Below are 24,912 nucleotides of genomic sequence, written 5' to 3'. Positions count from 1 at the left end.
GCTTCCATGCACAGGCACATTGATTGTGCTTTTTTACTTGGCGAGGGAAGGGAGAGGCCTTCAACCCTGAAACCGCAGTTCCCACAGTTAACCACGGTGGAATGGAGGGAGTCTAATGCAATGAGAATGTTGTGATGCTTCAGGCATAGAGAAAAAACACACACTTGTTCGGCTGCATAGGGTCAGGAAGAACAAAGATCGTGTTGACATTTTTGAGGGATAAAGTAAACAAATCTGCTCCCAGTCTGTCCTCCAACAGAGCCGTGACCTGGAGCACATATCCAAGTTGGTCCGGTCCTGGAGAGGCCGTCTCAAAAGCCAAGATCTCAATCCCATCGAGGAGACATGCATGGCAGCAGACCAAAGTTTAGGGTCATACTCAAAACTCATGTAATATGGATGAACTGAGCAAGATAGCTATGGAGTAGCAAACAAAATATCCACTGAGAATTGTGTTGCAGCTACAGAGGTTGAGGAGAATACTGGTACTTCTATCAAGGTGGCAATGCAATAATGTGCAACCACTACTGCTGCTGTTGAGAGTCTCTCTGATAACTCACCTCAAAGCCTATAATGAGGGATTAAAATGAGGTAATTAAATAGGAAATCCTAGTTTTGTGACATGCGATTACTCAGAAACGTATTGAGTAATTTCTTCTCTCCCACAGATCCAAAACAAAGGCTTAGAGGGAAATGCTGCAACATTGTTCTTATCGGCCTCTCTCAGAAATAAAAATTATGTATTTTTTTGTTCTTTGATCCGTTTTTCGTGAAATCCCCTTAGGATACAAAGTATAGAATTACACTATTTTAAGACCTTAAATTAGTTATACATTGGACATAACACGCTTGCCTAGAAACTGTTTCTAAGGAGATTTATGCAAGACGTCTGAGGGAGAAAAAAACCCATCAGAATTCTAAATAGTGTCTCTACAAACCTCTGCAAGACAAAAAAATATCTATTTTTGAAATTGCAATAAAAAAAAGATCTTGCGTGGTTGTGAATAGCAAAGGAAACACAACTCTAACAAACGACGTTCTCCTATGGGTGGCACTTCCTGAAATTCATGTGGAGTCAAGAGAAGGACTACTTGTCCTCACATCCAACAATCAAACTGAGAAAGCCGTGACAATGTCTCCATCAGACATACACACACACACACACACATGCGCACACATACACACACACACACACACACAAGCAAACCCCCTGCTGCACTTTTGATGTTGCATCACTGCACGTAATTTCTCAAGAGCCACATCACTAATTGACAAAGTAGCCACCTAATGAAGGGAGATATCGAGAGTGCCAAATCAAAGATGTCACATCAGAGACTTCAAATCAAGCAAGAGGGGAAACATGAAAAAAAGAACAAAATAAAGAAATAAAATCAAAAAGTCTTCCCAGACTGCAAACAAGGCTAATAACAGGCAACATGACAGGGAATCTGAGATACTGTGATTAGACACACAATTTCCTGGATCTGAAGAGAACAACAGAGAGAAAGACACAGCAGATGGAGAAAGGAACAGAGAGAAAGACAGAGAGAGTGTGAGAGAGAGAGAGAGAGAGAGAGAGAGAGAAGACCATGTTCTTTATGTTGCCGTGAGGAGGGTGGGGGGGTGGAACAAAAAAAAAAAAAAATCACTGTAAAGAAAAAAATATTCTGATGATCTAGTACAGCAGAGAAGTTGTTGCCCTCAGCAGAAAAGTGTGGTTAATCAAAAGACAGAAGCGTAGAGTGCAGTCAGACACGTGGGAGAGGTCTAGCGGGAACAGAGGACGACCTGCACGGTAAGGCACGGAGAGGAGAGAATAAAGAATTCCTCGGCGGTGACACTGCCAGCCAAATCCCCTAATGAGACGAGGATAGGGGAGGATTATGGAAAGCTGTGGGGAAGGTGCCATTGTTCGATTAATACCTGTATTCAGGCCTGCCGATAGGAGGGGGGGCAAAGGGGTACGTTGTCCCGGGCCCAGGGAGGTAGGGGGCCCCAATTCTGCCCCCCATTACATTGTAAGTATTGGTTAGGGGGCCCTTTTGGATGACTTTGTCCTGGGCCCAGCAAAAGCTGTCAGCGGCCCTGCCTGTATTCTCATTCATTCACCGTGGGCTGCCTGCCGGCCTGCTTCAGAATGTAGGCTAGTCCTTCCTCTCTTACTTACAGTAGAGAAGAGAAGAGAGTGGAGCCGGGCGGGTACTTCACTCACTCATTGTGAATACGTGTGAGCATATTTCAAAGTGTGTCCACATGTTCATACAGTAGTTAAGAGAATGGATAACTGAACAAACATGTGCCTTGAAATATGAAAAGATTCAGGGCATCTTTGCAGATGAAATACTAACTAGCTTTACAGATTACAGGAGGTGCGGTGGTCATTACAATCAAACAAGACACACATTTGCCACCCCAACAGCTAAATGATGTCCACATTCACCACCACTGCCACACCCCACTCAACACACCAGTGTAGCGCCCACTCTCACACCCTTGAAGCTGCATCCTCCACCAACTCCACCTCCCCCCTCCTTGTGCTGTCTGAGGACACCCCGATGTACTCAAAACTAGATTCCCCACCACCTCCACACCCACTAGACCTGCCTCTCCCCTCCACCCACCCTCTTCCAAGCCACCACTTAGGCACCCTTGAAACTGCCTCCTCCTCCTCTGCTCATGCCATGTGAAAACCCCGATGTACTTGAAGCTATAGGCCCACCACCACCACTACTGCCACCCTCCCACCCCACTACAGCCACCCCCTCACCAAATAGCTACTACTACTGCCCCCCCCCTCACCCCCACCCCACCCGCTAAAACCCCCACTCACCACTATTGAAGCTGCATCCTCCTCCTCCCCCTCTCCCCATACTGTTTGGCGAGACCCCAATATACTTGAAGCTAGATGCATCACTACAGCCACCACCTCCAACAACCCTCCTCAATGGCCTCAATTCACTCACTCACCCTTGAAGCCTCCTCCACCTCCTCCTCCTCCTTGTCTGAAGAGACCCCTATGTTCTTGAAGCTATATAGACCCACTACCACCAACCCCTCCACCCATGCTTCACCCATACTTGGGTGGAGCATGCATCCACACCACCACCACTACTACTACTGACACGCCACCACACAATCAATATCTACTGATACGGCCACACCCTTCCATACCCCGCTCGCTATAGCCCTCCCCCTTGAAGCTCTTTGAAGCTGCTGTCTGATGACACCAAATGTACTTGAAGCTGCCACCACCACTACTGCCACTACGGTCTCCCCCCTCCACCCACCCCCTGCTGTACACCCCACCCCACTTCCCCACCCTTGAAGCTGCCTCTTCCTCCTTCACTCATGCTGTCTGACGACACCCAGATGTACTTCAAGCTGCCACTCCTCCACTGCCACCGCACCCCCCCCCCACACACACACACACCACCACTACTACTACCGTCTCCCCAGCCCTCCAACCACCCCCCGCTATAGCTCCCACTTACCCTTGAAGCTGCCTCCTCCTCCACCTCTACTCATGCTATCTGACGACACCCGGATGTACCTGAAGCTGCCACCTCCCCACTGCCACCTCCCCCACATACACCACCACTACTGCTACCATACCCCCCCTCCCCCTCCACCCAACCCGTAAAGGCCCCAGGCCACTCACCTTTGAAGCTGCCTCCATTTCCACCTCCTCCATTTCCTCCTCCTCCTCCTCCCCCGCCCATGCTGTCTGACGACACCCCGATGTACTTGTCCTTGTTCTTCTTGGCTTTCTTCCTCTCCTCCCGCAGACGGTCGTCGTCCTGCACAAACTCCACCATCTCCTTCACCTTCTGCCGCACGTTGATGCCCTGGTCCTTACCGTTCTCGTCTGCAGGTAAGAAGCCATTACACGATTAGTACAAGATTTTCCACAACACGTGCAGTAACTACATAGTTACTAAATTTAGAAATTTAGTTTAGACCGAATATACATGCTGCAGATATTGCAAATCACTGTTATTGTCTGTAATATGTTATAAAATCACAAGTGACACATTTCAATAATCTCTCAATTGTGCCAAGAACATAAATACTCTTGATAATTAAAGCTCCCGAAAGAAAATGTGGTCCTCACCCCCTCCTCCATTACTCCATCCAGTGATCTACTGCAGGGGTTCCCAAATGTTTTTCTGCCATAGATTCATAATTGGGCAAAGGGGTCAATTTCCCTAGCCCAGGTAAAAGGGGGGCCCTGAATTGAGACCTCACTACATTGTATCTATAGAGTGGGGGGACCTTCCAGATGATTTTGTCTCGGGGCCCTGCCCCTGGCATTGTGCCTACCACAAAACTCTGAGGGGTTCCCCGACCCCACTTTGAGAAGCCCCCGCTAGTCTAACTGCTCCACCACCAGCTGCTCATGTGGACTTAATAAGCATGTTCTTCACCAGGGCATCAATTATCCCGCAAGAAATAAGCAGGCGGCCCGATGTATTACACTGGTGCCGAAATGTCATTCACCACTGGCTTTTTCAGAGCCACGCATACATAAACAGTTGGCTGTTGTCGAGGGAAACGTGGTTCTGGAATGCATATAAAGTTCCGCACATTCCCTGACCTGACCGTGTAGCCGTATGGTATCGTATAACGCACTGGGCCACTTCCTCTGGCTGGCTGTGACTGATGACTCTGTTCCCCTCGTGTGAACTAAACACAACCCTACAGGTCTGCGTTTACTGACTGGCATTTTTAAATGCACTGTTCAAATGCTGCAACAACAGCAGCAGATTGAATGACAAGTTAACAAAGTACCAGACACATGTCACTTGTCCATGTAAACATACACATACGGTACCCTTTCTTCTAAAGCCTTCAACAAACAGCAAGTTGAATGACATGTTAGCAAATACAAGTACCTAAGACGTACTCAGGTAAACATGTACACACGCACATGCTTTTATATTGCATTACATTTAGCTGACGCTTTCATACAGTGGCTTTAAGATATTTACAGGGTATTGGTAACAGTCCCTGGATCAGAGTGGGGTTGGGTATTGCGCTCAAGGGCACTTCAGCTATTGCTGTACATTTTACAGTAGGGAGAGGTAAGGGTGGGATTCGAACCTCCAACCCTCTTATCTCAAGACCACCTCCCTAACCAGGTTGGTGGGGGGAGTAATCAACCAGTGCTCTCCCCCATCCTCCTCCATGACTGAGGTATCCTGAGCATGGTACCGTCCCACCGCACTGCTCCCCATGGGGCACCACTGAGGGCTGCCCCCTTGCACGGGTGAGGCATAAATGCAATTTCGTTGTGTGCAGTGGAGTGCTGTGTCACAATGACAATGGGAGTTGGAGTTTCCCAATGGGCTTTCACTTTCGCTTTCACGCTTTCTAACCATTAGGTCTCGGCTACCCACAGCCTTAACTTTGTGTATTTTCTAATAGCAGTTCATAGTAAACTCAACCTTATCAGCAACACTCCTCCCATTTATCCAATAAAGACAGCATTGACTGTAAAACTGCATTATTCATAGCCCCGAACACCACAGCCATACACACTGCAGAGAGCTCGGCACCCAATACCACAGCCTCCAAGGGCGTTCTTTCCATTATTATAACTACCGTCCTCGTGCCCTCGTGATGATGTTGCAATACATCATTGATGACAGACGTTTAAATCAATATCTTGCAAAGACACAATTCCAGGGTCATTTTCTCATTTGCAATCGGGATGTTGAATGGGGAAAAGTCCCCCAAAAGCTGTGGCCAAGCTGACAGCAGGGAAACGTTATCGTTGTCTCCACGGAGACGGGGCGTAAGCAAAGAGCGAGGCCACAAGCACAGGTCGAGGACGGGAGTTAGGACAATAGAATGTACCCAGTGTCTACAGTACAGAGCTCCTATTCGAGGATGCCGAGCGTTTTCAGCAAGGATGTTGAGGCCCCATCCTTTATGGACCTCTCTTCACGGTCACCATCTCTGAATACATTCTCCAAGCATGCGAGGGAAATATTGCAGCAACAGTAGAGGAGTGCAAAATCTATCACAACACACAGCCACGGGGACAGAATGACTTGACAGAATGTCGTGTCGATGACATTTCTTCCAAGGCCAAGATGCCTTCGCTGCTTGTAGAATCTCAGTTATTATTTTGACAACAAGGTAAAGGTGGCGATTTATTCTGCTGAGCTGCTTGTAAACTTGTGAAGTCGACACACTAACACTGTAGTCCACCCGATTCAAACCCACAGCCAGCTGTTTCCCACCATCTCAGGGATGCATTTCTCGAAGCAATAGTTGCTAACTAGGTTAGCTACTTTGTTGTTTGCAGTGCAAATTCCCATTGACAACAACCCAAGTTGCTAACTGGCTAACAACTACGTTTCTGAGCCTTGGTGCCCTGGTGAACCCCTGCTGTTAATGTTGGTACACAGACTCACCGACAAAGTGGTAGTTTTCTAGTGAGCGGAGGTCGTATATGTGTTCCCTGGCGCTGGTGACTACTCGCTCGGAGCCGTTTCTGATGAGGTACGCTAGTAGAAGTAAGGCCTGGAGGAGGGGGAGAGAACAGAACGAGAGAGGAAAACGGCATCAGATTCCACACCTCAGCAGATTCTATACCTACAGCAGGTAAACTCAATGGAGAAAAGCCAGGCCCGGTAGAAAATCAAGTATGGTTCAAGATAGAATACAGTTTTATTGACATGTCCAAATAAAAATAAAATAAAAGGGCCCATAAAGACACGTTTTATGCCTGTTCTTTCTACTGTATGTAGGGATTAGGTCGCACTCAGTGTGTTCTTTCTTTTCTTTTCTTTTCTTTTCTGATTTATTCATCCATTGTAGAGTTAGACAGACGGTTCGGCTGAAAGAGCCTTCATCAGTGTAATCATCATTTACACTGTTGAGGGCTCTTGCTGCCAAATGGTTTGTCTAACTCTGCAATGGATGAATAAATAAAAAGAGACCCATATCTGACATTGTATTGACTACTTCAGAGGCGCCCCAACCACCTAAGGGAGAGCACGGTGTGTGGAAACTACTTTTCATGCCTGTTCATTCCGCAATTAAATCAGCAATGAGAGTCACATTGCAAATGACAGTAAACACGTGCAAACAGTCCATTATGACCCTACTCTGTTAACAGACACATTATTACAGCTGTGAATCAGGTTTGGTGATGCGCATCTACCTTGTAAACTCTTCTCCAGTTTTTCTTGTTGTCTTTTAGCATTCTGGTCCACAGCATGTTCATGACCTCGGGGAACTGCTCGTACATAAAGGTGGCTCTGAGGAGCGGGAAAGACGCACACATGTGTTAAACATGATTCATGTTTTGCACAATGCACGAAACACACGTTTACACACCTGCATACACACACACACTCCGTTGCACACACTGACACACACAAGCGAGTGAGCACGAGCGCGCGCACACACACACACACACACACACACACACACACACACACACACACACACACACACACACACACACACACACACACACACACACACACACACACACACACACACACACACACACACACACACACACACACACACACACACACACGAAAGACCCTGAGAGTCCTGAAGTTGTTTAACTTGTTCATGACCTTAGGGAACACCGGACACTTAAGACCCATTTGTGGAAGGAGAATAATGAAACTCAGGAAATTGCCAATGCGTCTTGCAGTGGGCTAATTCCTCAAAAGGCCCTGTATGCATAGTTATGTATAGTTAAGCTGTAAAAAAAAAAGAAAAAAAAGAAACAGCATCCTGGAACGTCATTACCCGTATATCATTTCCATGACAGTGCATTATTATATGGACAAAGGAATACACTTTCATTTTAACTACATCCTTTTCATGACCTTTATTTGCAAATAACACACTTTTTCACAGACTTCATATCCTCACAATTACACAGCTGCATACTGGCAGATATACTTCTCTAAAGAACCCTGATTCCCATCACATATCTGACAATTGAATCTTGAGAATTAAGAGATCAATCAATCGAAACAATCAATATCACAATATCATCACGAGTTGTCATTCAAGTTATACTGGGGTGTTGCAAGTTGCCGTTCTTGTGTTGCCTTGCTTTGTATTGCAGTGGCATTAGATATTTTTGGGTCTTAAGCAGCAAGCAGCCCTGTCTGTCTCCACTCAAGAGGAGAAGGTCTGACAGCTCAGGAAAGCAAAGACACACACAGGCGCACACACACACGCACTCACTTGGCAATCTCTCCCATAAGCTGTCCAGAGGGTCCCCAGGGATCGTCATTAGTGGCTTCGCGAACCTTCGACTCGATCTCCGAGTAGTTCATCACCACATTGGTGCTGGGAAAGGAAAAGACAGAACATAGGCACAGGGGAGAGAGGAGAGGAGGGAGGGAAAAAAGACAGTAAAATAAATAACTACAACAAAAAATTGTGGGGTGGCCTAGTGGTTAGAGTTGGTCTTTTAATCTAGGGGTTGCAGGTTCGAATCCCCCCCGAACTCTCCCTACATCTCCATCCATGGCTGAAGTGCCCTTGAACAAGGCACACAAGCCCACATTGCTCCAGGGACTGTAACCAATACCCTGAAAAATAACAATTGTAAGTCGCTTTGAATAAAACGAAAGTGTCAGCTAAGTGTAATGTAATGTAATAATAATAATGTAATAATAAATAAAAAGAAACAGAAAAACACCCTCATCCCCCACGTCCATGTCCAAGTGAGTTTGGAAGAGGGCAAGGCACAAATGGCAATCACTCAGTGGTAAAGGAAAAAAAAACACATGAGTATCCTCATCCCCTATCCTGCAAGTCAGTTTGGGAAGTGTATTACACGACACACATTCAGCTGGAATACCAATCTCTTTATTTGGGTGTGATGTATGTCTGTAGTGAGGGAGAGATGTGCTGAGCCCTGACTGCCTACAGTATGTTGGATCATATCTGGAACCCCCTTCCTTGCCGTGATTTCCAAGGTTTAAGGGGTGTGTGTGTGTGTGTGTGTGTGTGTGCGCGCGCGTGTTCGAGTGTGTGCATGCATGTGAGTGTGCACTTGTGTTCGTGTGTGTACGTATGTGAAGATTTGAACATGAGTGTGTGTCTGTGTATCGTGTGCACACTCGAGACGAGAGTGCATTTGTGTGTATTGTGTGCACACTTGAGTGTGTGTGTGTGTGTGTGTGTGTGTGTGCACACTCGAGACTGCATGTATGTGTGTGTGTGTGCGTGCGTGTGTAAGGGGTTGTTCATGAACATGCTTTTTGCCTGAGTGCTCCTGCCAAAGCCTTAAGTAGAGGCAGCTTCGCTGTGCTGTGCTGTGCTGTGCACTGCACTCTGCTTTGCTGTACTGTACTGTGTGTGGAATCTATCGCCAGAGCAATCACGGCCAGACCCAATCACTTCCTGACGAGGCCGAACAGAGAGGGGGGTGGCTCTCGCTAGGCTACCCCCTAGCTGTCAATCAAACTGCAAATGGCAGGAAACAGCTGGAACGACTTGAGGGAGGCTGGGCTGGGATGGTGAAGGAAACGCAAACGGAGAGATGGAAATGACAACCATTTAATAGACAGACAGTTATTGAGAGAGAGGGGAAAAAATCATACAAAGGACGGAAAAAAGTGGAGGTGTAGCTTTTTAAGTATTATGTGAAACACACTGGCAGATCTGGACATTTTGGGCACGTGAAATAACCTTTTAACATGTAGAAAAACACTAGACACGGTACAAAAAATGCTGAGAAAGAAAGCAAAAGAAACAAATGCCAGTCAGTCAGGCCTCTGCGTTGGCGCGGTGGTGTCGAACAGCTCGGGCGATGAATGGTGTTATTTAAACCAATTCTGTTTTCATAAACTTGGGAAATGTACCTCTTGAGCCCCACTGAATTTAAGCTCATCAGATTACTATGGCAAGTTGAGAAACCCAAGCCTCTCTGATGAGAGAGCCTGACAAAGATGATGAATGTTCCTACCTATGAGGGGGAGAAACCCACTTCAAAATGGCTGACATTTGGCAAAAACTTTTTTTTCAGGCCAGGGTGTGTCAGGTCTTTGGCTGACTGATGATTTTCAACTTAAAGATCTTATGGAATATAGAGGAGTTCCTCCGATTGGATTTCAAGATAAGCCGCAATGTCAACATGTTCCTGAAGTTTTCCGGAATATCAATGAGTGTCAAGAACGAAACAGAACAGAACAGAGCGGGGAAGAAGGAATGCATGCACTAAATGGTCAGCTAAATGAGGCATAGCCAAAGCTAACTAAAGCCAACTCCAAATCTACATTCTGCCACTTGCAAGCAGCCCCTCCTCCCATCATTCCAGGATTGTCCCAAACACAACAACCCAAATCTCTAGCGGAGCCCGGTGCCGTGTGTCAAAGACCAAGCAGAGAGAACAGGACTCGCTGTGTCTTCCAGAAAACAGATCTTTAAGGAATGCAACTCGAGGAGCTTGGGGGATGCCGATCCTATTGCAACACTGACACCGTCCGTCCCCTTCCATTCCCAATAACTGTCTATGCCTGAGCCAGCACTCCAAACCCCTCAATTAACTCCAGACCCCCCCACACCCGGGATAGACACACGCGCACACGCGCACACGCACACACACACACACACACACACACACACACCTTAAGGGCTGTTAAGCTACTCAGGTGGTTCCCACTGCAACCCTCTGGCCCACCACTTGTAACTATGCTGACCTGGGGCCTGGGTGACTGATGCACACAGACAGAGTTGCAATCAATGGAGACCTATTGACTATTTTTGTTTTTTGCAGACAAGCTTGGTCAGTGGGGCATCACTTGCCTGCAAAACCAACTGAGCTCATCACTGGCTAACCTCATTAGCGAGCATCCAGTGAGTGGCCCACCAAGCACTACGGCCACTACGGGTTCGATTCCCGGCCCGGGTCATTTCCCCATCCCCACCCGCCTCTCTCTTTCCCATCTCATTTCCTGTCAACTCCGACTGTCCTGTCTGAAGAAAAAAACAAAAAAAACAAAAACAAAGGAGGGGCCTGCAAAAATGAAACACACACACGCACGCACACACAAAAATCAGCTTGAGGCATCATGCCCCGTTGCGGCTATAGAGACATCCAGTGACACTCTATCCGGCTCTTGGTTGCTCCTCACCACAGCTGCGAGCACTTAGGCCAATCACTTCTAATATCGCTTTAGAGTGAGAACAGCAATCACACCCAATCCTATACTTTCACTGGCTGTAAATCCTCCTGAGTGTGTATGTGGCTGGATGGAAGAGAAGAGAGGCAAGAGAGGGAAGAGAGGGTAAGCGAAAGAGCCAGGCAAATCGCGGAGGCTGGAGTAAGTAAGTAAGTAAAGCGATTGCGGAACCTTCTGGAAGTCATTAGGGGTGATGAGGCCGAGAGTCGATGGTGCGCAACAGATACTGGAATGTGGTTGGGAATCGGGGATGGAAAGGTCGCTCGTTTGTAGGTTGTGTGTGTGTGTGTGTGTGTGTGTGTGTGTGTGTGTGTGTGTGTGTGTGTGTGTTGGACTAGCTTGGTCTGCCCATCTATGATTCACACTACCACACCACCTGGTACAAGGAACGCAGGCACGCACACACACACACAACCTGCTTTTCACTTTCTTGCAAACTTAAGCACAAAACACACACACACACACACATACACACACACCATGGAATGCACACAGGCTTGTGTTAAACAGTGTGTACACACGTGTACACACACACACACACACACATATACACACAGACAGCACTTGCTTGGAAGGCGGCGACTCTTTCCAAGTCTGAATTTCCTGTTCATTAAGGCTCCTAATCGCAGCCCTACTGACTGCACTGCACTGCACTGCACTGCACTGCGCTCGCTGGTCTCCTTTCTGGAGGCCATGGAAAGGGATACTCACAGTATTAGTGGGTAAGACTGAAGGCTTGCAGTATTGGGTGTGTGTGTGGTTGGTGGGGGGTCTGGCTGGCATGAAGCAATGAAGCATTAAACTGAGGCAGCTGAGGGTTTTGCTGCTGAAATGCTGCTCTGGTTACTTTAATTCACGTCTCAATCTGGATCCAACTACAGGATTATTACATGGCCAATTTTACCTTAGCTCTGCTACAGCTGTCGAGAAGAACATGTGTGTGCACGCACGCACACATGCACACTTGCACACACACAGTGAGCAAGGAAGCGGTACGAAAAAAAAAGAGCTGCAGCAGCAATGCCTGACAATTTGAGGGGTGTATTTGCAGTTCTATCCGCTTTCACGCTCTTGTGTTTGCCCATATTGCTTACGCACACACAAACCACTGCTAACCTTTGGCATGGCTGACAACTATACCATGAGGTCATAAATCAGAACAAACCCGCTAAGAGGACATAATGCCTCTTAAACCCCCTCAAAGCAAGCCAATGGCAATCACGGGGGTGACACCACCACCACGGCTCATGTTTCTTCTGTTGTCATCTGTGCCAGAGCTGAAACTGATTTGTGTGTCAGCATCCATGATAAACGCCAGCCACACTTATCTATACCACAACATATGTCTAAGTGAAAAGACCTGCTTTCATCGTCATTTCATTAATATTGCTGTGTTCACCATTATTATTGAATGCATTATGCGTTTAAAAAAAAAAAAAGTTCTGGCTTTGTTTAAAGACGTCTTTGTAGGCTTGTTAAGTGGCTTTTGGTCAAACAAAAGGGTTTTCCGGTCCTCCTCATCCCTGACGCAGGGATGAGGCGTCTCTGGCTCCCTCCCCCTGCTCTGTGTGTATCCGAGAGTAGCCACCAGCTGATAGGCTAGGCTAGGCTAATCGAGGTTCCGTTCCACCTTCCGACGCTTGTTTTCAAAACTTGTGGGGAAAAAATACTGTCAACATGTCATTAAAAATATTTGCGCATCTATGGCCGAGCATAAACTCCAAGTGACGTACAATGTAGAGGTTCTTCCTGATTCGCTAATTGATCTGTATCGTGTCTGTGAATGGGAAACACAGCCAGTGGAGGTGACGCACCACCTGCAGGTGCAGCATGTGTATGTAAACTAGGGGTGACCCTACGTATTTCAAATAGAGCAAGTAAAACTGGTTTTCAGTGGAAGTACATCTTTAAATGATTTGTTTTTGTTTTTTTTCCGCCTTCATGAGTTCCTGGAAATGAGCTGTTGGATGCACGCACGTGTACAAACACTATCCCTAGAAAGAAAACAAATAAACCAAAGGGCTCAAGTTGTCACTCTGGTCTGGTGTCAAGGACCATCTGTACGCACAGTATACTGTAAGCAGGACGAGGCCGTTCTAGGTGAGGACGTTCAAGGTCATGAAGACTGCCATGAAGCGAGGGGAGAATCCTTCAGACTTGGGCCCTGTTCAGCGCACGCAGATGGTCACCCAGCCTACCTCAGCAGACAAGACCAAGACGCTCCAGCTCGCTCCACACCTATTCAGGCCAATGGGGCCAAAGGTCGTTTCCTGTCCCAATATGGAGGCAGATGGCGTGACAGTATGCTCTATCGACTTAAGACATCAGCAGAAAAGGCTCTGCCACATTTCGGTAAGTGTGCGCACGTGTCGAGAGGGTCAGAGTGGCGGAGCAGAATACGGTTTGTGTTTACATCTTCAGCCAGATTTGGGCACATCTTGGTCAAACTATACTAAATATGTTTGTTTTCACAATAAAAACTTAACTGTTTAAATAACTGTCACTGCTAAATTAAAAATACAATTGTGGTGGAAAGCAGAAATTGCACAGTAGATATGGAATAATATAGCCGACACGGAATGTACAACTTCAATTGCTCATGAACAAAACCACCGTTTCTATAATAAGGCTATGGGTTGACTTTTGTAGGTTTTCTTTGTTGCTCTAGCCATGCCCCATGATGCTCTAGTATTGGGTAAAAATACCACAGTGCTGCAGTGTCCCTTTTTTTTAGACTCATCAAGGTGTACAAGGAAACCAACACTTTAAAAACAAACCTTAAAAAAACCTACTGTACACTATGTACAGCATTGAAGTCACTCAGGGTAATGTAGGCCACCGGTGTAAGAATGGTGAAGTAAGCTAGATGCATCACGTTAAGTCGTTAGTTAAATCAAGTCATTAGTTTTCTTTTGTTTCAGATTTTTTTCCCCTTTACCCAACATGCTTTTGAAGGTGTTACTTCAGTCTTCATCAGGGTGAGTCATTCTGATCAACACTGGTGTGAACCTCTAATGAAGTAACACCTTCCAAACACAGGTAGAGGAAAGCACTTTTACATGAAAAACAAAAACAAAGAAAACTAAATGACTTCATATAGCAACCAAATAGCGAAGGACACCAACCGACCGACCAACCAACCAACCAACTCAAACCAAGTGCTGCAAATTCATTTGTCACATCCTGAGCACAGCTGACTTAACACTGCTGTTAACACTGCTCTCCTTCATCAGCACGTCTGCTGTCAATACACCTGCATGTAAGCCTGTCACGATATACGATAAGTCAATAAATCGGACGATAACTTTTGACAAGAACGATCACTTTTCTGGCCCCGATAAGTAACGATAAGTTATTTGCGTGATGTTTTGTTTTCCCTCTCTCCCTTTCTCTACCGTAGCCATGAGACTACTGATGACGCGTTATAGGCCAACGCAGCGCAATGTCGCTTAAATGTTGGTGTAATTTTAAGTTTCAGTGCAGTTCTGGTTGGAAAAAAGAGCATTGATCTGGCTACTTGCGTCTTTGAAATAGAACGCTGGTGTTCCCGCGCGTCGCTTATAAGCCTCGACAAAGAATCAGCGCTAGACTAGGAGCGCATTTCTTCCTATCTCAGTCCGCGCATCTGCAACGTTCCCCAGAGAGGGGAATGAACAGCTCCAACACGGAGGCAAATGTTCATTTTGAAACATGCGCAGCAACCCAATATCCACGACGAAGACGTGTTTGTGCAAACATGAAATAGTGGTGCCGTCGCGACAAACTTGCTCTGAGGCTGTTATTTTAAACCTCGCCGAGTTTCCACTATTATTTCAATGTGCCTCCTACCCCGACGTTCGTTGTCTGTTCTTTTTGTGATTTTCGCTATATTTCTTGTTTATTTAGACCTAACAATATGAGTAGGCAGTCCGCAAGCAAATCATGAAGATAAGATTTGTGGATTTAAATCTTTCACACCAGGAGAATGTGAACGGTTGAGCGCGCTACAGGGGAAACAGAGGCATGGCGACTCATAACTCATAAGAATCAATGTATGGGCGTTCATAAAGGACTTTAAAGTGCGCAGAATTGCAACTTGTTCCGGTCGAGGGTATCGGAGAGAGAGAGAGAGAGAGAGAGAGAGAGAGAGAGAGAGAGCTGAAACTTGTGCATCTGTTCATGCTCTTTTGCTTTTTGCTGATGTTGAAATGCCTTTAACAGGGCTGATTTGGGTTTTGACTGACAATTAGCTAGTAACAACGTGCATTTGCTTGAAATAAGCTGTCTAAGTAATAATTTGTGAATTAACAATACCCCACCAGTAGGTTATTTTACATCACACCATGGATAGGCCTATAAGCCATTCAGTGTGCTTGAGAAAGATAAATAACAGAAAATGTTAAAGAAAGACTATATAACTTACCTTCATAATAAATAGGCCTACAAAAAAGCCTATTTAGAGCCTATTGTGCTCCATGAGGATGTATTTAAAAACATATATCCCCCGCCGTGATGCTTTAAAAATGTGAAGGGGTGTAGTCACATTTTTATTGCATTTTTACGTCATTATATTGTTTGACACATTTCTTCTTGGAGCAGGCGTCAATCTTAATTATTTAAACCTCTGAGTCTGCTGGCCCAAATGTTACATTCAATGTTTCAAGAAGGAGGCCGCACCTTGCATAGCAGTGTTTTTTATTGCACATTATATTGTTTGAAAATGGCGAGAGAGACAATATTATCGATTATCGCGATAATTTCTTGTTATCGTTATCGTCTGGCAAAAATTGTTATCGTGACAGGCCTACCTGCATGCTGACTTCACGTTCATTCATTCATTGTGTTGACAACATGGTAGGATGCAGTTAAACAAACAACACTTATTTTAAGTGTGTCAGTCTGCAAGTGTTCAGCTAGAACAGGCACAATCTAGCTCAAAACCAGTGCCAGACCTTCAACAGATTTAATTAGAAGAAAAAGTACACAGTGGGGGAGAGAACAAGATAGAGTGCCAGAGAGAGAGAGAGAGAGAGAGAGAGAGAGAGAGAGAGAGAGAGAGAGAGAGAGAGAGAGAGAGAGAGAACGCAAACACAGAAAGAGGTCAAGCAGAACAGAGAAAAGCAGGACCAACATTACAGGCAAAAAAAATGCAGCAAAATGAATAATGTATGGCTACTTATAAAAAAGAGACCGGGCCATCCAGCACATCAGCCCTGCCAAGGCAAACACAGCCAGTCAGAGTCAAGGACTAATATTAAAATAAATAAATAAATAAATATTTATATGAATTCTACTAGAATAATCTATGAGCAACAGATCTGAGTGTAATGCGCTCCCACAGTGAAGTGGCAGCCGGCTTTGTACACCAAGAGCCCTTATCTCGGCGTCGCGTCTTCCCTTCTCTCTCTCTCTCCCCTACCGGTAATCCTCCTGCTTATGTCAGACTCATACTGAATGTGAATGGCTGGGCCTAGTTAAGTATTCTCCAATGCCATGAAGGTGTTTGGGAGGCCTCGGGAGGCTCTTCTTGCAACATCTCAGGGGCATTGGCTTCTCCCAAGCAGGTACCGCAGAGGGAAAGAGGAAAAAGAAAACCCCCAAACAGTATGTTACCTCAAGCAAGAGTCTGGGGCAGTGACTTTCAGATGGAAATGACAGTGAAGAAAGGGTTCCGGTGATACAAGTCTCAGTCAGTCAGTCAGTCGTGACTCGTGAGCTATGGCAGGGGCCTTTAGAAGCCGTGTGGAGACGTGGAGGTATATACGGTGACGCTCGCCAACACAAAAGCCAGAGTGAGACACAGAGTTTGCTCAGCCATGGACGATTGTTGAGGAGTAAAAGAAAAAGAAAAGAAAGTCCCTCGAGGAAAAAGGAACGGAGGAACTCTTTGAGCTGATGGTGCGCTGACTGTAACAGCAGACGTGCAGTGTGGTGTTGTGACGAGCAGTGCTGGCTACAATACACCACTGCACTGGTTGGTTGGCTGGTTGGTTCTTCTCACATAAAGTTGTGTTTGAGCAGTGCTTCTGCAGTGTTGAAGAGGCGTTGTGCAAAAACAAAACAAAAACTGCAACCAACCACCTTCAAAAGGCACAGAGACGAAGAAGCTATGGCCCAGGGGATGATGTTGGAGGGCGGAAGGAAAAAAAGTCTTTCCTGGGCCTCCTGTCTGCAGTGCACACACACACAGACAGACTACTACAGTCGTCATTCAATTACCACACTTCCTGAGGTAGTATGCTCTTCAGTCAGAGGCTATTGATTAGACAATACCACTAATGCTGAGGCTAGCTACAACAACAAACGCCATGTCTTACACAGCAAACAGACATGTACTGACAGACAAAGTGAGAGTCTAAATAAATACCAAAAATGAAACTAAAGATTTTGAACTACAAGCACCATGCTGCAAATAAATGCAGTATCTGGAACAAAGCTTGCAGCATCAGGGGCCAGTTGAGTAATTAAGCCTCTGCACATAAACCCAAGTGATTCTACAGACTCGCGTTAGCTAATCAATTTGACCACTTAAGCTAGCTGACTAGTTGTGCAAGCATCTGGTTTTGTTAATATTTTGGAACAAATATGTAGTGTATTCAACTACCCCAGGCACCATCAGCCACCTTTTCCTGTAATCCAACACTGATAAGTTTACATGGCATTCAAAAAAAAAAAGTGCCCTCACTCCTGTCCTACATCCTTGCGGAAACAACATTCACCATTCACTACACTAAAAAGCAAACATTGCTTAAACCACCCTAAAAGCTACACAATGTTATCAATATGTATGCAAGCAATGCAATCAATACATACAATGGTGTCAGACTTTAACTCAAATAGGAGGAATGTGCAAAGGAAGCGGATATGGAGGTTTTTAAGTCAGTAACTCATTTGCTTTAGAACAGTGTGTGCATCAAGAGGTTTTTGGCTATTGGTTAACATGTCAGGCATGAGTCCAGAGACGTGAGCTTTTACTGACCACATTTAGTAAAGAGGCTGAGAGTACAAAGCACATAGTTCAGAAACATCATAGTAAAATAAACATTTTCTCTCAATGCATAGCCTCAGTGCAGTTCTCTCAGCAGCTGGTCAAAATCCCCTTTGAACTTTACATTTAAGGTATCTAAATCATACTCAATGATCTAGTAGTCTGTAACAGTGCCCGCATTTGAAATATACTGCTGCATTGACAATTTTCCTCATCCCAGCAGCCATTTCTTACACTTTCCTCTCTATCCAACTGAACCAAATAGAAACATACTTGGCCCAACTGTGGTGTTGGGAACTTGCCTAAAATCCATTTAAAAGTATTGATTTGAGAGTGACAGCCATTTGTTTACATAAGCTATCTTTTTGTCAGTTGTCAACAAAGGCACAATCTAAGAAGCATGATTGGTACTCATTGACTACTGACATAAACTGCCAATTCCCTTTTGCGGCTGTGCATGTTTCTGCACCAACTCAGCAGCAGCACAGTACAGAACCATGTTAATGTTAAATCCTGCACGGTAGCCCGCAAGAGATCGGTGATCCTGTAACTGGATATCTCATCCAGCATGGTAATGATCATCCAGTACATAGTGCAGAAATGGCCTGACCAAGTCTAGACCTCAGGAACATTTCTCTACTTGCATGCCCTCCTCCTAAGCCTGGTTTCAGAGTGGGGAGTCTGCACACTTGAAATCCTTTTTTGGTGTTGCAATTCAATAGCAGAACTACATTTCAAACATTGAAGTCTTTTTCAGATTCTATAGGAGAGTTCAAACATTTGAAGAAAACCTGAAGAAGACCTCAATGGTCAAAACTTAGTTCCCCCATGATGGGAACATGGAAATAAAACACACAAAAAAGACCAAACGTGCAGACTCCTTACTCTAAAACTTGAATCAGCCATTGTCCTGCTGCGCCAGACAACCAGGAATATGTCTTCCTTCTCTACCTCCTCCTAAGGAGACTACAGGAGTTCTGGGATGAACAGAGGCCTATACTACAAAGCTGGTTCAGGAGTAAACCAGGTTAAGTCAAGAGGTAAATCATCTAATAGAAGAGCCTGGAGTCCTAATTTTCTTAAGAAAACGAGGACTCCAGCCTCTTCTATTAGATGATTTAATTCTTAACCAGCTTTGTAGTATAGGCCCCTGTTCAGTGTCTGGAGAGACACGCACTACAGTAGGGTGGCTGGCAGGGATAGGCGTGAGCCCGAGTGGCCTTACAGGCTGGCGCGGATCAGCCGTATCGATGACAAGACGCTATTCAGCCTCACCCAAGCATACGGCCACTCGCAGCTTCCATTACCATCACCTGACTGCAGCCTTGGGCCTTAAGTCTGGCCCAGAGAATGGAGAGAGAGAGAGAGAGAGAGAGAGAGACAGACAGACAGACAGACAGACAGACAGACAGACAGACAGACAGAACAGTGTGTGTGATCGAGAGAGTGATTGAGGGAGAGAGAGAGGGAGTGAGAGAGAGAGAGAAGGACAGAACAACCCAAACCTTGTGACACAGCGAGGCAATTTCAGGTCTGTCATCTCTACAGCAAACCACCGGACATCAAAAAAGAATAGTGTGAGGGGTGAAGTTAATGTTAGTACTGCTGCAGTCACCTGCACTGTCATTTATTTGAGGCCCACATTCAACACTGTGTTGTCAACAGCTAAGTTCCAAGAGACTGGATACAAAGAATGAGCAACATCCAGACATACCATTGTAGGGCATTGTGCGAGTATACACTAATGTGTGTTGTTGAAAGATACTATCTACTCCTCATAGCTAGTAGCAACACTCCACTACATTACAGAAATAAAAACTTATCAAATTCACACACATGGAGTAAATCTGCAAATGGGCTCAATCGCAACAAGCTGTGTGTGCGAGAGAGAGAGAGAGAGAGAGAGAGAGAGAGAGAGAGAAAAAGAGAGAGAGAGAGAGAGAGAGAGAGAGAGAGAGAGAGAGAGAGAGAGAGAGAGAGAGAGAGAAAATGGTCAAGACAGAGAACTTTTTCTTCATCTGATCTGAGGAACCTTTGGACCTTTTGTTGAACAGACATGGCTTTGTTCAAGCTGGGTAGGTCATACTAAAAGGGTAGCCTACCTACCCACTGTGGCCAATTCACTGTTGGAGAGTGGTGGTGGGAAAACTCACCTTATAAGGTACTACTGACTCATAGAGGTTCAAGCTTCAACTCCAACATTTCACCATGTCCCCCACCCCAGCATTGCTATTGTGATTAATTTGATCAAAGCCCTGAACTTTCACAGTAGCCTATCCAGTCCACCCATTTCGCAACACTGCTACACTGCACGTATGTTAGTGCAAACATGCAAACAATACTCTCACTAGAATTCTCATTTACATTACATCACATCAGATTTTGTGATAGGTTCAGATGTGCACAGTGCACTTCTTGATGGTTAAACAGCATTATGCCAAAGCAATCTGACAGTGACTGACTATTACAACAGGTTGAAGTCTCCACCACCTGTTCATAAACTAGGTTCAACAGCTCGACTCAATCACCTAGCAGAAGTCTGAACATGCAGATCACAAATGGCAAAACAAAAAGAAGAACATTCTCTTAATGTAAGCTTAGATGTTGGAGTAAAACAAGTAAAGGCAAAATTCTGGTGGGACAAAATTAATATTTTGTGATCTACATTTGGATTTGGAGAACGAGAAGATGGGTAGGTTGTGACAACCTACATGTGTTATACACAGCACAGTTATAATAGAATGAATAAGCATACAACTGTATTTTCCTGAGGAGTGATGCATTTATATTTGACATAGATAACAAACAAGAAGGGGGGACGCATTTCGTTAGGGTGCACAGAAACTGCTCTTTATGAAATCTGGAAAGGATCCTGTTCATAAAACGTCTTAATCAAAACACGCCTTTGTGACGACAATAATTAGATTTACACGGAATCAGAGATAACGGTGACTTATTTGAATGACAAGTACTGTCGCAAATTAGTGTGGCGAACATTAGCTAACTAGCATCACCAATAGCTACTTATCTAACTAAATGTTACGAGACGACTAATTTAATTTGAGTTTCTGTCGGCTCAACCTGATACGATGGGGGTTCTTCTGCACTTATCCAGCAGTCAAAGTCGATGTTGATGTTGTTCTGACATAAAATTAGCTACCAATACGTCTAGCCCGCTAACAATAACATGGGCCTGAGCATGCTGATGGCTAGCTTACGACTATTATAACCATCCTGCCACTGCCAAGTAAGAGCCAGATTTGACTGGTGGTGTGACATGGATGGAATAGTTAATAAAACTAATGAGTTTGAGTAATATTTCAGAATACACAAGCAAGTGTTAATGCTAATACTGTGCAAATGGTTAGCTAGGTCAGCTAACATTTGCTGTACTCCGCTAGAAATAACGGTATCATAGTAGGGGCAGGTAACGGTGGGAGGGCTGACACAGTGCATGGGTATATCGTTGTTGTTCAAATTGAACCTGGACGCAGAAATGATTGGTGGAGAGAAATTGTCAGAGGGGAAAAATAATTATAAGTGCCATTCCTTTGCACTCACGTATTTGATTTAGGCTGTCATAAGCCTCGGTGGACTAGCAAGCTAGCCATCAGCTGAGCCCTTAGCGTGACGTCACGTGTAGCTACGCGTTTCCCTTGTCTGTCTGGATAAGTAGCTCTAGCCTTCAACTATGGGCCTGTGCTATCAAATGGTACAATTTCTTTTTAGCTATATGATAAAAGGTTCAAAATATAGCATACTTACGCTTTATCCACAAGCTCCCTGACTTTCCACATATTCAGCATCCTCGCACTGTGACTGGGGCACACCGCCTCAATATCTCGTCGCTTGTTCGACAATGCTCACAGATGGACTTGGATTTCTGTTGCCGACAACCCAACCCCTTTTACCTCTCCAGTGCTAGTAGCAGCAGCAGCAGCACCAGCATCGGCGGGGCCGGGCAACTTCAGTTACTACGACAACGTTCCCTCGACGTCATATCTTAGCGCCTAGGACTAGGGCCTACACACAAATGTTAGAAATTGTAGTTTTATGTCTTTACAGTATAGACTCTAGCCTAATAAATAAATAATGATGATAGAATTTTATGAATAGGCCTAGTCACTATTCTCTACACCGTAGCCATGATTGTGGAAAATAGCCTTGCCTGTTTTGGATAGGCCATCTCCAGTGTTGGGTAAGTTACTTTTTAAAAGTAGTGAGTTACTTTACTTTAGTTACTGCGTTCAATTGTAACTGAATTACTTTACTTATTACTAAATTTAAAAAGTAACTTGTTACTTATTACTTTACTTTACTTTTTTACGGGAAAAGGGATTTTAACCAGCACACTTCATAATACACCTGCTTCCCAAGGTTTAAGCCGGCTGTGTAAATGGCCTAATATTTTAATCTGTGCAAAGGCCTACCTCTATGGAATCCCTCATATAGGCCTATTGTCATTCTCGCATCTAAAATGCATTTCATGGTTGCCCTGTAGGCCTGTTTATAAAAGTGTCAGTACATTTGAATCTAGTCTAACATTACGCCATAGAATAGAATATTGTCTTTTATTGTCATGTCAGCATTAAAATTACTTTTGGTGAGATATACCATACCATACCAAACAGAAATGTTGTAGGAACTAAGGACACTCTGCTTACATCCTCTCCCAGATGTTGCAGCTCAGGCTACTCCAAAGCCTTTCAGTTTCCTGCGCATTGCATTGCATATGCATCAACATTATTATTAAAGATTCTGCCGAATGCAGAATCCGTTCGTGCTGGAAGACGGTTTGATCAGGCACATTTGAATAGCCCGAAGAACGTGGCGGCCTCAACGCTACGGTGTTGCATGCGCTACTGTTCTCACGTCATTATTCCCAATTACTTGACTCGCGCTGGAAGCTGCTGCTGACGGAGCAACCCAAATTGTTTTTTTGTGTGTTTTTTGCCGTGTAGCCTATTTAGCTGTCATCAGTGAGCACAAAAGAGGCTATGGCATTTGCGATATGGGGTACAGCTGTTTTAGAATGCATTTGCGTAACGATGAACTCGGAATGACTGTAGATTTAACTGCGCAGCGAATCACTTTCACTTTCCCTCCATGGCGTAAATTGAAAAGTTAGAAAAAAATGATGATGGAACTCCAAATATTGGAGTATAGGTTAACCACATCACAGCGCAATGGGCTCATGAAAGTCCCAGTGAAAGACCTTGCATGCACGAGGAAGGAAAAGCAGTCTGCATGCGCGCGCTCTCACACACCCACTTCCGAGAGCTCGAGAAGGGCTGGGGAAAACGGGACCCACTAGTTTGACGCCCTCTCTGTACTTCACATGGTAATCAAACATTTCAAACAAGCGATTTAAACAGCCCATAGAGCTCTTCGCTGCATCTAGAACTACTAATAACAGCAGACCTTAAGATGATTTCAAGGCTGAAATTTATAACGAGTAATGACCGTTACGGCACCGCAGTAACTGTAAATAAATTACTGACATTTAAAGAGTAATGCGTTACGTTCCTACGTTAGTGCCAAAAGTAATTAAATGACGTAACGACGTTACTTTGTAATGCGTTACCCCCAACACTGGCCATCTCTCTCTCTCTCTCTCTCTCTCTCTCTCTCTCTCTCTCTCTCACACACACACACACACACACACACACACACACACACACACACACACACACACACACACACGCACGCGCGCGCGTTTTGGACACGGAAAAGAAACACATAGGCTCAGGCCTAGGCCGCCTACCAAAACATATTGCATTTTAATGCATTAGCCTATGCAGTGCAGTCATGGGTAGGCCTAAGCGTTTGGGTGTTGGGCTTGTTGCCCAAGGGCTGCCAGTTTGATTCCAGCCCAGTCAGGTTGGTGGTGGTAGTAACCTAATTAACCAGAGCTCTCCCCCATCCTCGTCTCTGACTGAGGTAGCCCTAGTCTACCATTCTGCAGAACTGCTCCCTTGGGGTAGCCTGATAAACCAGACTAAATGTGAGATTGGATGTGCCAGCGGGTGGTGCTAGTTCACTAGCTGCCCTTGGGGCACTGTTTGGAGCTGCCCCTTGCATGGGTGAGGCATACGCAATTTTGTTGTGTACAGTGAGCACTGTGTCCTGTGGAGTGCTGTGACAATTGGGAGTTCAGGTAAGCTGAGCTTTGGACTTCTAAGCACAATCTTTGCTTACAGTTTATTTGGAACCCTCCAGCATAAGACTGACATGGTCATAACAATGACCAAACACTTAGCCTATCATGAGCATTATTACATTTTAGCCTGATGCTGCGTAGGCTATACATTACCTGACTCTTGCCATCTGATATGCTCTCGTGAGGCATGGGAATGCCCCCGCGTGACGTAGCCGAACGCAGCCCAGATGATGTAAATCAGGTTAGCACACTCTTTGACCTTTGGCACCTGGAGCGACAAATGCTGCATTTAGGCTCTTGAGATTTGAGGGTTTTTTTTATTAAAAGTGTGGGTATGTTAGAGCTAAATAAACACATTCTTGCAAGATGAGGGTCCCAGTTTTTAAATGCAACTCTCATGTTTTTATGTGCTTCGGAGATTTTTTAGGCATTCAGAAGCGAGTTTTTGCAGGTGCATATAGGCTAAAAGGTTAATGAATAATGACTGATTATCATTAATTGCCACGTGGTAATTTATGAACCTGATGTTGTTTGGGATGTCTTTGTCATGCTTGACATTAGGATGCCCATGCCTGCAGCATGACAATCTGATTATCCAAGACCAGTCAGTACCT

At 45.1% G+C, this 24,912-nt stretch overlaps 1 protein-coding gene across 1 annotated transcript in view; it reads right to left on the bottom strand.

Moving 5' to 3' along the window:
- clint1b (clathrin interactor 1b) overlaps positions 1-22,086 on the bottom strand; it is a 33,541-nt gene extending 11,455 nt beyond the window's left edge. The window contains exons 1-5 of the mRNA XM_063203227.1: positions 21,904-22,086; positions 8,224-8,328; positions 7,172-7,268; positions 6,420-6,528; positions 3,659-3,865 (exon numbers count right to left, since the gene is read on the bottom strand). Of these exons, the coding sequence (XP_063059297.1) occupies positions 3,659-3,865; positions 6,420-6,528; positions 7,172-7,268; positions 8,224-8,328; positions 21,904-21,944 (559 nt within the window). The 5' untranslated portion in view covers positions 21,945-22,086. The remainder of the gene's footprint in view (positions 1-3,658; positions 3,866-6,419; positions 6,529-7,171; positions 7,269-8,223; positions 8,329-21,903) is intronic.
- Between the last annotated feature and the right edge of the window lie 2,826 nt (positions 22,087-24,912).

The sequence above is a fragment of the Engraulis encrasicolus genome, chromosome 7 (genome assembly GCF_034702125.1).
Source record: "Engraulis encrasicolus isolate BLACKSEA-1 chromosome 7, IST_EnEncr_1.0, whole genome shotgun sequence".
NCBI lineage: Eukaryota > Metazoa > Chordata > Actinopteri > Clupeiformes > Engraulidae > Engraulis > Engraulis encrasicolus.
The sequence above is the reverse complement of the archived record's forward strand: the minus strand, read 5'-3'. Positions and strand labels throughout refer to the sequence as shown.